This window comes from Rhipicephalus sanguineus, chromosome 1, assembly GCF_013339695.2.
Source record: "Rhipicephalus sanguineus isolate Rsan-2018 chromosome 1, BIME_Rsan_1.4, whole genome shotgun sequence".
Taxonomy (NCBI): domain Eukaryota; kingdom Metazoa; phylum Arthropoda; class Arachnida; order Ixodida; family Ixodidae; genus Rhipicephalus; species Rhipicephalus sanguineus.
Genome location: NC_051176.1, coordinates 201661412 through 201676040, shown reverse-complemented (window position 1 = coordinate 201676040; position 14629 = coordinate 201661412). Strand labels below are relative to the sequence as shown.

At 43.0% G+C, this 14629-nt stretch overlaps 1 protein-coding gene across 4 annotated transcripts in view; it reads left to right on the top strand.

Annotated features, from left to right (window-relative positions):
• The window catches only part of LOC119405515 (AP-1 complex subunit gamma-1), a 116155-nt gene that overhangs the window by 12391 nt on the left and 89135 nt on the right, over nt 1–14629 (top strand). For all 4 annotated transcript variants that reach the window (XM_037672366.2, XM_037672352.2, XM_037672373.2 and 1 more), the window contains exons 2-4: nt 1296–1509; nt 7954–8220; nt 13308–13404. In XM_037672366.2, coding sequence (XP_037528294.1) covers nt 1296–1509; nt 7954–8220; nt 13308–13404 — 578 coding nt within the window. The remainder of the gene's footprint in view (nt 1–1295; nt 1510–7953; nt 8221–13307; nt 13405–14629) is intronic.

Below are 14629 nucleotides of genomic sequence, written 5' to 3'. Positions count from 1 at the left end.
CCTCTATCTCTGTTTCCAAGCTCCCTGTAATAAAAACTGTCGTATCATCTGCGTACGATACAAATGTTGCGTTGTCTGTGCAGTGTACAATGTCATTTATGTAAATCAAAAATAAAAGTCCATAGAACGTTTTGCAGTGTGACCGCGTGACAAACGCAGAAACTCTGTTTGTGCTTGGCATGACTCTCAATGGCATCCCATACTCGTGGGCCGACACAGCAACTGCCTTGTTTCCCAAGTTATTTGGAGATTCCGAAACAGCGAAGCAGTTTAGTTGTAAGAGGTTCAAGGCATCCTACATAGTTAGTGATGGCCTCGGGCCGTATTTCAAGAAACTTGTGCTTGACGAGCTGAACAAGCCGGATGTGGTTTTATCTGTTAGCATTGACGAGACCCCTCTTCCTGAACAGAGGTGCCAACAACTTGATGTTGTAGTTAGGCATTTCTCCAACAAAATGCAGCGAGTTGTGGATCACCTACTGTCTTTCTGGCTGGGCTCTACGACTTCGGAAATTTTGGCTAGTGAAGTGCGGAGAGCAATGATGGACCTGCTGCAGAAAAATGTCATTTGCTTTTCTACGGGTGGCCCTAATGCAATGAAAAGCTTCAGAAAAAAGATGCAGGAAGCATACCCTGACATCATAGATGTAAGAGAGTGCTGCTTGCACAAAGTGCACAACTCATTTGCCCGCGACTTGAGTGCTGTTGGCTCGGATGTCGACGCTGCTGTAGTCTATGTTTATTAATTTTTAAAGAATTCTGCGGCTCAGAATGAATTGTTGAAGGCAGAGCACCTGCTCCAAAAGCTAGTTTTGCTGCTCCAAAACGCAATTTTGCCTGCTCCAAAAGCTGCTCCAAAGTGGCCTAAGCCAGTAGCATCACTGCATTAAGGCATATGTCTGTAGAGTGGACAAGAGTACAAAGGCATAGCTGCTATCCTTGTCGAGATTGAGATGAAAAAGTGGACCTGGGCAGGTCATGTAATGTGAAGGACAGATAACTGATCATTAGTTAGAGCTACTGCGTAAATACCAAGAGATGGGAAATATAGCTGAGGATGGCAGTAGGTTAGGTGAGGTGATTAAAAAATTTTCAGGCGTAAGATGGAGTCGGCTCGCGCAGGGAAGGGAAAATTGGAAATCTGTGGTAGAGGCCTTCGTCTTGCAGTTGACAGAAATATGCTGACGATGATGATGTTATTTTGGAGGCTTCGAAGCTTATTTATATTGATATATATTGCAGTATCAAAGTATGCATAATGTTGAGTCTTGTAGTTATGAAAGCAACTTTTGCAGATTGACAACAGGTATGCCGACGCCTATGCGTCTGCGAGACCTGATTCGTCAGATCCGGGCAGCTCGAACAGCAGCAGATGAGCGGGCAGTTGTGCAAAAAGAGTGTGCTTATATCCGATCAACATTCCGTGAAGAGGACAACACCTGGCGCTGTCGCAATGTGGCCAAACTCCTCTACATTCACATGCTTGGCTATCCTGCACATTTTGGTCAGGTAGGCTTTTTATTTATTATTTCAGGTAGTCATCTGTTGAAATCAAACATTGCTCTAAAGATGTTGATAAGTGCTATGTGGCCATTGAAGGTTTTATTCTTGCAATGCTATGTACATTTGCGTCATTAAAAATGTTTTGAGGCTGTTGTACATACAGTAAAACCTCGTTAATTCGAAGGCCTCGGGACCGAGAAAAATATCCCAATTAAGCGGGATTCCCAATTATTCGAAACAACGCAAAATCAAAGAAATCAGCCAGAAAACGTGATGTACGGAAGTCACACCTTTATTGTGGCAAGTCAGCCTACTTGGAGTAAAATTCCTCCATGCGTGACTGACGCGTTCGGTAGTTCCCAGCACTGAAAGTCATATTTTCCAGCCTGTCAATGAGGCGCAGCATCTCAGCCTCGCCGCCGTTGCACTCGACGAAGCTGCGCACAACACTCAAGGCATCGATGACATCCGCCAAAGGGGGTGCTCGGGAGGGCTCGTCATCGCTGTCAACATTAGAGGCCGAATCGGTCGATCTCGCAGCTATCTCGCTGTCGATGTCGGCGTAACACGTCTGCACTGTGCACTCGACATTTGCGTACTCGGAGAATCCGATTGGAGTACACTCCTCGTCCGCGTGCAAAGCCTCATATCGAGCGCAGAGAGTCTCCCCTTCTTCATCAAACGGGCAAGTGACAGCGGTGACAGCAAACTCAGCGGAGGTTGCCTCTTCTTTCACAAAACCGGCGTGCTCAAAACACCGTCGAATAACGGTGGCCTCCACCTGCCTCCATGCGTGAACAATGAGGCAAATACCACCGAGGAGGTCAATGTTATACTCCTTTCCGTTGTCATAGCAAAGGAGCATTCGCTTCAACAGATTGTAGCGATATATTTTCCTGGTATGGTGTATGACGCCCTGGTCCATCGGCTGCGATAGCGACGTCGTGTTCGGGGGTAGAAAGACCAGCCTGATTGCCTGCAGGTTCTGAATGTCGCCGTGAGCTGGGCAATTATCGACGACGAACAAAACGCTGCGCCCTGCGGCCGCAAACTTGCGGTCAAGGTGCCGCACGTATTCTTCAAAGAGTGCAGCCGTCATCCAAGCTTTCTTGTTGTTTTTATAGATCAGGTCATCCTTGGATGGCAGTCGTGCATTTTTGAAACAACGAGGCTTTTCTGTCTTCCCAATAACAAGCAGTGGCAGCCTGTGCTCACCGCACATGCTTGCACCAAACAAAACAGTGATTCTATCTTTGTTCTGTTTCCGCCCCTTAATGTCTGCCTCCTTCAAAGCGAACGTCTTCGTAGGCAACATTTTGTAGAACAGAGCAGCTTCATCAAGGTTGTAAACATCTGCTGCTTCGTACTTGGCGAGTAGTGGAGCCAAGGTGTGCTGCTTCCAGCCGTCGACAACAGACTGATCCGCGCTGCCACTCTCGCCACAAACAGTCACGAATGTCAGGTTGTTGCGCTCCTTAAATCGGCAAAACCATCCATTGCTGCATTTAAACTCAGAATGTCCAAGTTGCAGCGCCAGCTGGTTGGCCTTCTCACGCAATATGGTCCCATTCACAGGAAGGTGTGCTGCGTTGGCTTTCTGCAGCCAGTCGATCAGAGCTGCTTCAACGTCGGCGTACGTAGGCGGGCGTACTCGTGTACGCTTTGACGAGTGCGTCTTGCTGTAAGCATCGAGAATTTTCTCCTTATTCTTGATGATGTTGCACAGCGTTGACAGAGGCACGTGGTGCTTTTCGGCGAGAGCCGTTTTCGACGCCGTCGACTTGCTGGCCTCTTCAATTAAGCACACCTTTTCGTGCAGGGACAAGCTCTTGTACTTCGGCATCTTCCTTCCAAGCACACCTCAATCAACTAATTCACAGGGAAGACACTCAAGCGGAGACAGTAGACAAATGGAGCAGTCGCACCGAATCGCACAATGCTCGCCAGCCGACATCCAAATGGCACAAAGACTCCACAAAACATTCACTTCGCTAGAGTGGCTAACATCGCTGTTGAGATGATGATGATCATGATCGCAACCGCACGCATCGCTGCCTGGCAATTGCTAAAACATGGCGTCTACGACGTATTTCCGGTAAAAAAAAACATGGCCTTCGAGATCCGTACATAAAAAAAAAAATGCATGTTTTAGTTACAGCCTCCGAGATTCGCAACACCCTTTGCATATCTTGGAAGTCGCGGCCAAGTGTGCCAATTAACCGGGAAGTCGCAGACTGGCCGCACCAATTATCCGGTTAAATTTACATGTAAAAATTTGGGACCGCGCAAATAATACAAATTATCCGGGATTCCCAATTAACCGAGTACAAATTACCGAGGTTTTACTGTACGGTATTTTGAATATTTGCACAAAAAATTGCTTAGCACCATTTGAGATGTGATAGGTTAACGGGAAACTTTTCGAATATTGTCAGAAAATGCTTGTGCAGTCAAGGTTGCGGTGAATGCATGATCGAATACTATTTCCCTGTATGCAGCACGTGATTTAGAATGTCGTGTCACAAACAGCCAAAAATAGCTTCTTCTCTGCTTCATAAAGTTATCAACTATGCAGCGAGTGGGCCCGATAGGCACTGGCTGAATTGGTTATTGCAAAAATATTCTCAGTAATACTAGCACGGTTGTTTCGAGTTAAATGAAAAATGATATATAAATGTATTTAACGATAAGAACACTGACGAAGTGTCATCTTTGCATTTCTGGTTATGCAGAAATGTGCAGACACTATTTTTGTTTGTGTACCCTACAATGCATTTTTATTCCCTAGCGTGCTCACTAGAGAGTGATATTATTAGCGTCATTGTCAGCCCACCTTGAGCTGAAACTGAAGGTCTGTGTTACTTACGGAATATCATAAAATGACTCTGTGGAAAACTGGGAAATTCGTGACATTCAGATACTTCAACTTGGTAGACAACCTGTCAATTGTCTGACATCTTAAAACTGTTAAGGTCTTTTGCTTCTGCTTTAACATAATAGGCTCTGCAATTGATTTTTATTGTCAAATTGTGACATATTGCATTTTGTGAGGCAACAGCCCACCTCTGCATGTTGGTGGCTGAGGTTTTACTTTTTTCACCTTTTTCTCATGTGTTGTTTGTTCGAGGTCTTTCTTAGCCCTTTATTTTGCTTAAAGTTTAGAAATTTTAGGCTGTTGATGCTCTGTGGTTTGATAGCCTCCTTGTAACATTGCTGCAATGTAATCCTGCACTTATTTTGTCCTGATGTGCCACTTCTGATAACAGCCAGTTCTCCCCCTCATCATTGTTCGAACTGAAAAAGGCACTATTTAGGGGCAGCTTTTGTGGCTAATGGTGGTGTATGTATGCTGCTTTGCTGCTTGCAATTGCTTATCTTAGAATTTTATTATATACCCATATTTTTTTCACGTATAACCCGCACAAAAGTAAAAAAAAAAAATTGATCCTAAAGTAAAAAAAATTCGGCAGATCCCACGCACTGTGGGAATCGATGTAATGCGAAGCAGCCAGCAAAGAACTGCATACATCGCCTTGTTTGTCTTTGAGCCAAATGAAATCATTCATGCCATGGCATATAGTGCACCATATATCGCATGTTTGCCATGCACGCATGCATGCACAATCTAGTATACACCATGCCAATGAAACGCATATTCTGGTATATAAATGCATGACCTGTCGTTTATGTTCATCACGCACTCGTGTCATGCCTTACCAATTTTGGTATATATCACGTTAACAAAACGGCCGGAAGCGCACCATGACAGTGGCATGTAAATCATATCGTACATCAGGCACGTAGCCAGGATTTTTTTCGGGGGGGGGGCCAAGGCCTTATTGTTCGAAAGAAAGTCTTTCCATGGCAAAAACAAAAAAAAATGTTGCCTGGGAATATAGAAGGCTAAAAAAATTTCGGGGAGGGCCCGGGCCCCCCCTTGCCTACGTGCCTGCCGTACATGACATGCATAACATGATTCGCATGTTAGGACCTCTCATTTATGTTCGTCATACAGTCACATCGCGCAATGCCAATTTTGGTGTATATCAAAGGAGCGAATTGGCCGCGAGTGCACCATGAGTAGAGCATGTAAATCATGCCATACATGGCATGAATATTATGGTTTTTCATGTTACCACCTGTCACTAATGTTCATCATACAGTCTCATTGCGCAATACCAGTTTCGGTGTATATCAAGCTATCGAAACGGCCGCGAATGCACCATGAGCATGGCATGTAAGTCATGACATACATTGCATGCATGTCATAGTTTTCATGTTACCACCTGTTATTCATGTTCTTCATACAGTCACATCGCGCAATACCAATTTCGGTGCATATCAATCTAGCGAAACGGCCATGAGTGCGCCATGAGCATGGCATGTAAATCATTTCGTACATTTCATGCATGTCATGATTATCATGTTACCACCTTTCATTTACGTTCATCATACAGTGCCGTCGCGCAATACCAATTTTGGTGCATATCAATCTAGCGAAACGGCCATGAGTGTGCCATGAGCATGGCATGTAAATCATTTCGTACATTTCATGCATGTCATGATTATCATGTTACCACCTCTCATTTATGTTCGTCATGCAGTCGCGTCGCGCAATACCAATTTTGGTGTATGTCAAGCAAGCGAAACGGCACGAGTGCGTCATGAGCATGTCATGTAAATCATGTCGTGCATGTCATGCATGTCATGATTTTCATGTTACCACGTCTTATTTACCTTCGTCGTACAGTCGCTTCGCGCAATACCAATTTTGGTGTACATCGAGCTAGTGAAGCGGCCGCGAATGCATCATGAGCGTGGCAATTAAATCATGACATACATGACATGTATGTCATGGTTTTCATCTTACCAACTGTCATTCATGTTCTTCATACAGTCACATCGCGCAATACCAATTTTGGTGTATATCAATCTACTGAAACTGCCGCTAGCGCACCATGAGCGTGGCATGTAAATCATGACATACATGTCATGGATGTCATGGTTTTCATGCTACCACCTGTTATTCATGTTCTTCATAAAGTCACATCGCACAGTACCAATTTTGGTGTATATCAATCTAGCGAAACGGCCGCGAGTGCGCCATGAGCGTGGCATGTAAATCATGTCATACATGACATGCATATCATGATTTTCATGTTACCACGTGTCAGTTATGGTCGTCATACAGAAATGTCTCGTCATACCAGTTTTTGTATGTATCCCTTCATTTAAACGGTCGCGAGCGCCCCGAGACCATGTTATGTAAATCATGCTGCACATGACATGCGCGTCATGATTTGCATCTTAGGACCTGTCATTATGTTCGTCATGAACTCTTGTCACGCCGTACCAATTTTGGTATATATGAAATTAACGGAATGGCCGCAAGAGCCCAAAGACCGTGGAATGTAAATCATGCTGTTCATGACATGCGTGTCATGATTTTCATGATATGACCTGTCATTTATGTTCGTAATAAGGCCATGTTATGACACACCAATTTTGGTACACATCTGATTAACGAAACGGCCAGGAGAGCACAAAGTCGTAGGCGGCTAGATAGATAGATATACAGACAGACAGACAGACAGACAGACAGACAGACAGACAGACAGACACTGTCTGACAGACAGACAGACAGACAGACAGACAGACAGACAGACACAGACAGACAGACAGACAGACAGACAGACAGACAGACAGACAGACAGATAGATAGATAGATAGATAGATAGATAGATAGATAGATAGATAGATAGATAGATAGATAGATACGCTCAAAGTCGCAGAAGTTCGCTAAGAAATAAAAAAGTGAATTCTAGTCTGCAAAGGTGGCTTCACGGCAGTGCTTCCAAACTATGCAAGAAAGCTAGCTTTGTGGCAGTATGTGGGGATAATTTTTATAATATATATTTCGTGAATCGTTGTTTAAGATGCGGGTTATACGCGAGAAAGTACAGTATTGCAGTTATTAGTGACATGATTTAAATGACCACTAATTTATTGAACAACCAAACAGCTTGAAAATTTGACAGGGTAAGCAGTTTGCACGGAATTGGCTAGTAGAAACAATGTTAGGAGTTACGTGACTTTGTGAAGTGTGGTTGCTCTATCAGTAAGCTTCTTACCCTTTGGGTTCTCTGGTTGAGGTCTAAGCATTACAGCTCATTCTAAGCCAATTTGTTCACAGTTGTAAATAATACTCCTTAAATAAATATGGTTGCCTCGATAATGTACGCATGTTCTTGTGTGCTGTGTTACTATCCCATTCACATTCTACGAGTTAAAAATCGTTCACATTGTGGAAAGGCAGTTTGGTACTGTGTGATCTGGAGTGCAGTGAGCATAACCTTTTTAATTTCATGGATGCTAAAGCTAGTCAAATATGAAATAACCTACTTTGTTGCTTTCCACTATTTGGCTGTAATTTGTCACTTCCTCGTGCAGTTGGAGTGCCTGAAGCTGATAGCATCATCACGTTTTACGGACAAGCGTATTGGTTACCTGGGAGCGATGCTTCTCTTGGATGAGCGGCAGGATGTACACCTGCTTATCACCAACTCGCTGAAGAATGATCTGAGCAGCCAAACTCAGTTTGTGGTTGGCCTAGCACTTACTGCTTTGGGTTCTATCTGCTCACCAGAAATGAGTCGTGACTTGGCCGGTGAGGTGGAGCGTCTTCTAAAAACGTCAAACGCCTACATTCGCAAGAAGGTAGACATTTCCTTGTTCACTGCATGCTTCATTCATTGTGACTTTATAAGAAGTGTCCAAATATTTTTTTCTTTTTGATGAGCAAGGCCCTGTGTGTGCATGTTTTTAGAGCTGGAGCAATCTCTTTATTATTAGCGGTTGCAGTTCTTGTATAAATGCCCCCCCCCCCAACTCCTAACTTTTTTTTTCTAATGTTGAGAATTTTTGTATTGTTTTACTATAGACTATTGATAATTGAAACTTTCGATTAATTCAAACAAATCTTAAATTTTTAGTTGGCCTGCTATGTTTGCAATGTATTTTAAAGCCACCTTATTCAAGCCGGAATAGATTTGAGTGCAAACGGACGCGACACAAGAGACTACGACTACGCGAGGGCTCTGTGTCTCGTCTGTTTGTGTTCAAATCTATTCCAGAATAAACCAACACGCCCAACAAAGCATTTTATTAGGTTACTTAACTGCCTCGCTGCAAAAATTTGGTTAATTCAAACTTTTTTTTGCTTATCCATACCTAGCAATATCTACTGCCTTTGTTGCGTCTAGCTGAACATTCGCATTTTTATGTGATGAACAGACACAAATAAAGCAGATTGCCTGTCTACAAAAACAGCCAAACTAACTAAACTGCATGCACCAACAATTGCATACTGACTGAGGGAGAAAAAAAAAAAACCGAGACTGTCTGGCCTTGGCCTATTGCTTGCTGAATGCTTCACTTTCGCCGCGGTACACTGGTGTCATGCGGGAAAGTGTCCTAAGATTGGGAAGGGGCTATCAGCTTTCGCAGGGCACAGCACATTTCATCCATTACTTGCATACGCATGCATTGTATAATGAAGACTACCAGTATGATCGCTGATGTCTAATAACTTTACTGGCAATCATGCAAAGCAGTCTCTGATGTTGCTGCTGCCCTGAGAAACAGTAAACATCACAATGCAAGTTGGTATGTTGCCCTGAGTCATATTGATAATTCTAACAAAATGCTGAGGTTCCCTTGAGTTTATCAAGAGTCTACCGTATTGCGGATGTGGAATGAAGTTTTGTGAAAAATAAATGCTGTTCACAAAAAAAGGAAAAAGAGATTGTTCATCTTTGAACCAAAAGTCTTCTACTATGGTGAAGTCTTCTTTGGGGAACAGAGGCAAAAGGGATGTTCACTTAGACAAGTTCCTGAAGAAGGTGAAAATAGGCAACAGCAAAATCGCTGTAGTGTAAAAGCAATGTGTTGGTTCCAGTTTGCTGTGCCAAAGTTTGTGAACGCTTGGGCTGTTTATAAAAACATGTCCTCAATAATAAAAGGTGTATATATATTTGGAAAGACTTGTGTTAAGATCAAGGTATAAAAAACAATCTGCATGCCAACCCCCCCCCCCCCCTCCCTCGCTCTAAAAATGCTTTTTTTTTCTTCTCTCTCACTGGCAATATGGCTGTTAGAAGGAGCCATGATTTAAGAGCCATTGCACGTTTTTGCTCTGGTCGTGGCTCGCAAACGCGAACCAAGACCAGAGCAAAAACGTGCCTCTTTATTTAGCCAAATATCTTTCCAGCAGGGATGGAAGTGTTGCTCCAATTGCTCCAAACTCCTCCAAAAGAGAAATGCTGCTCCATGCTGCTCCAAAGTGTAATATTTGCTAGTAACTGCTCTGAACCTGCTCCGAAATGGTGTTGGGAAACTAAAAAAGTCACAGTTTCGCCGCAAGGGCGAAGCAATGAATGCGATAGCAAGAAACTAATGCTATACGAAGTGAGGCTCACCAATGGATACTCTCAGTTTGAACAGCGCTCCTGTTGCAAAGGCGGCCGAAGCAGCGAAGGAAACTAGCGTGCTTCAAGTGTCGAGCTATGACACTTGATAGTTCGCGCTCATCTTCTATTCGTTCGTTTAGCGGCGTCCCTTGAGCTCGAGTGACTCTCGTACGCTCCGTAAAATGAGCGCGTACATCACGGTGAAAGCTCGAAACATCCCTTTTCTCCTCACCACGAGAAAACCGCGCAAGCAGACAGCGGAAGGGCAAGGTTCTCCCTGCGCAAATATAAGAAGCAAGCGAGCTCGCAGACGACTTTTAAATGCGCCCGTCGCGCCATCTCGTTGGTAATGAAGAAACGCTTATAAGCGCCTGCCGTCTCCGACTCCTGCCATCGGTAAAGGGTGTGTATATAACGCTCGCCGTTAGCTACCTGAAGGATCTGCGCTTTCTGGCGTAGCGGTTAGCGCGCTGCGGAACGAGAGGCTGCTGGTCCAATTCCGCGCTTCGGAAGCATTTTTCTGAATTATTTTTCTTTGGGACTTTGATATATATATGTATATATATACATACTTATACATATATGGTGCATGACGGCGGCGATGGCAAAATCCAGCCGTGACTGTCCATATAATTGCTATTGCAATAAAACAATGAACTTAAACCATGCGACCATCCAGGGAGCCTAAACGAAACCAAAAAAAAGCTGTACATACTATCATCCAAGTATGCTAGTATGTAGCTTGCTTACTAGCTGCATACTAGCATATTGACAATGCCAGACGTCCACAATGCCACATGACTAGCAGACTGTTTTGGTGAAATGTGTGTGAGATTATTTCGATGTCATACTGATTACTAACTTCTGCTATGGCGACTTTGATGTGTGACTGACTACATTTACCATTTTATCAGCTTAAACCTCATTTATGCCATAAGAACTGGCATTTTAAGTTTAGTGTATAGCTCGATTATAGCTTTAAGTAAGTGTATAGCTCGATTAGCTGTTTTTTTTTTTTTTTAATTTTCGATGATGGTTATTTTGGTGAAATGTGGAAATAACATATTGCTTTGACCTCATACTAATATAAACTGCTGCTATGACGATAGTTACATGTGATTGTGGCTACTTTTATAATTTGATGCTCAGCTTTATCGCTTTATCATTTCTTCCACAAGTTCTGATATTTTAAATATATGTAGCTCATCTTACTTAGTTTTCAATGACCATCCATCTGCTTAATTATTTGTTTCTTGCAATTTGCAGTGATTATTGTATGTGCAGCATGTTTAATAATCAATATTAATATTTCTGATATGCTTATTTGACTCCAGGAGTCGTTAAGAATATTTTGCAATCTGCTCTGAAACCACCAATAGCTGCTCCAAAATAGCATTTTTTCTGCTCTGAAGACACTTAAGGCTGCTCCAAAGCAATATTTTTTCTGCTCCAAACAGCAAAATGTCACTTCCATCACTTTTCCAGTCAAGCCAAGCAGAGGTCCAATTTTTGGATTGTCGCCATCTGAGGATGAAACCCAAAAACTACCTTGAAAAACAAACAAACAAACAAACAAACAAACAAACAAACAAACAAACAGGTGCACTTATTTTGCAGCAATAAAGCAAATTCTATTTTAAAACATAAACTAATTTATTTCAACATTATGTTTCTGACACTACACTGCTCGGACTCTCAGCACTGGAGGCAGCAATTTTGCTTGTTTTTACTTGTCTCGCGTGGTCTCACTCGCTATGCATTCGTGTTCTGCTCAGCCTTATCTCAAGCAGACACGATGCGAGGGGTCGGTCACGCACTCACGTGTGACTGTCTGGCACATGCTCAGAGGTGCCACCGCCAGCTGGCTGAGCGGAGCGGGAGGCAAAATACAGTCAGATAAAGGTGTATAGTGTAACAATAAAATTCTTACCTACTAACCTCTTGCTTTCTAGCTTGAACTAATTGCAGGTTAGAGTGTGACCTGCATTTGTGCAGCTTTGACAAAGTGCTGTCAGAGAAGCATAATTGCAGGAACAAAAGTGCCATGCAGTGAAAACAACAGTGCCGGGCTGTGCATGGTGTACGTGGCATTGGTCTGTAAGGGTAGAAATGCGTGGTCTATTTTGTAGGTAATCAGCAGTCGGTGCAAAGTCCGAGTGAGCAGCGATGGCTAGTGTGTATATATGTGCCATCTTTCCTTGCCCCAATTGTGGGATGTTGCGGTGTCTGAAAAGATTGAAGTGTGAGGCATTGCGATGTGTTTGCACACTTCTTTCTGCACTTTTCATCATGACAATATTACAACGGCTGGTGTTCTTGGTCATCAAGTGAAATATGGTCACATTTGCCTGTGTGCGTGTGACACCTTGCTTGTTATTTAATTAGTAAGTGAATGCTTACTGCAAAATATAGGGCTGGTAAAACTACGAACCTTAATTTGTGTGGTTATCTAATGCGTCTTCTGTTATCACTGTTTTGCAAAAGTGTCACTTTTTTTTTTATTCTCAGTACATTAGAGGTTATGCAGATTGAGGTACCTAGTATAATATTTTTGCTTTTGTGGTGGTATTTCTTCAAACTACCGATCTAAGCAAGAACCACAAATATAATTGCTGCTTACTGTTGTACTTAAAGGGGTCATGAACCACTGCTTGGGCTTCGTGGAAAAACACATCCTGCAGAAAGCAGACACTGCTATGAATAGCTCAGCCAAATCTTGCACTTGTGTGCAGCAAGGAGAGTTTAGAAGCGGAGCACGAAGTTACCATTTTCTCAAGCGTGCTCTCTTCTTACAGAGGCCCGTCCTCACTGTCTTCAGTGGGCAGGGTGCATGCTGCTTGACGTCAAACAACAGATAGCATGCTATTGGCCAATAGCTGACATAAAGCAAGACCGGCATTTGGATCAGATGCATTTCTTGCCATGGGGTGCCGCCACATGCTGGTCTGCACTCCATAGTGTGCTAACGTTACTCAGTGAGCCACACTCGCACACACGAATCACAGCAGGAGAGAGAGATCGCATTTCATAATGTGCACTGAAGGTCATGATGTGCACTGATGTAACTTTTTTTCACCTTGCCATCCCTCCCTGTGTAGCTTCCAGCATTGTCTGGATGAGAAAAGAGAGAAAGCGCTTAAAGCATATGACAAAACCCTGCAGCTCTACTCGTTTTTGACGGATTCAAACAATTTTTGCGGCAATCGATTTGTGAAGCAATAAACTTCGATAACGAGGTCATTTGATGATTGCTTAGAAAAGTTGTTCAGGACCTCTTTAACATTGCTGCGCATTTTCACTTCCTGTTCTTACAATCAATTTTTGTTATGCTTGCAGGCTGCCTTGAGTGCCTTCAGGATTATTAGAAAGGTTCCAGAGTTGATGGAAATGTTTATTCCTGCAACACGGTCACTCCTCACTGAGAAGAACCATGGTGAGTGTCTTGCACCATTTTCAGTGCTTACGTACCAAAGTCGTAATCACTGGCCAGCAGGTGCCTGCAACTGGATATCATGGAGATTTCTTGCTGCACAGCGTGGCATTGGCCACATCATGACTTGAAGAGGGCGTACTATGTTTACTCGCATAATGGTTGTACTCTTTATAAAAAGATTTTGATGCAAATTTAGGGGTGCAGTGATTAGGGGTGCTAAAAAAAAGTTTTACATTTTGCAGTTACATAAATTGCCCACTTCCCTTTTATTTTTCTTTTATTCTACAGGATGTTTTTTTTTTGCAAAGGTAACAGTGTCACCTTCCCAATTATTTTCAATGCAGTCGGATGCATCGAAAATCTTCAGAAGTGTCCCAAAAAGCTAGGCTGTAGCGTCATCACTAGAGACCGGATTTTAGGCAAATACCTGTTTTGTTCCTTGCACTCCTATCGCACCATTTTGATATGTGAGCATGAATTCGAGTTTAAGAAGGGCTTTTATATTCTTAAATAGCATCCTTATAGTGCCTATAAATGCCTATTTTTGGCATTTGTGTTTAAATGTTTACAAATGCCTATAAATGCTTATCTTCAAAATTGGCACTTATATGAACACTATTTAGCCACAAGTTTCGCTCCTGGGTGCTGTTTGAGACCATTGTTCATGTTACCGCATAACATTGTCTGTTGGGAACTATGGGGTTCAACCTAGTGTTCAACTCCCGGAAACCATAGAGTTTTCTACAATATTTACTAGAGGGAACTCTGGCGCTAGTGTCTATGGGAGCTGCAACGCATGGTGCTTCAGCCAGCATGGGAATGATGGTAGTACACGGATTTGTCTAAACTTCGTTCTTTCAGCTCTGTTTGGCTCCGCGTCGCCTGCATCCTTTTTGTCACAAAACGAAGTTCAGCAAAAGTCAGCAGTTTCACTTCACCACTTTATCCTTTTTAGGCTCACCAATTCAAATCTGGTCACGAAGTTCACAACTGTCTATTCTTTTATCCGAAACAAACGCCAAAACACAGCAATAAACAAAGCCACAAGTGCGTTCGAAGCCGTAAGCACGAAGATTTCGATCGTGACATTCTGCCAGCGATAACTATCTGTGCCGGAAACCTTTCAACTTTATGTTGTTTGGTTCCACTCACTGCTTCGCATTTTTTCTTGGCCCTCCAAATAAACGCAGGTATGAAGGTATGACTTTTCAGCTGCTGTCACATC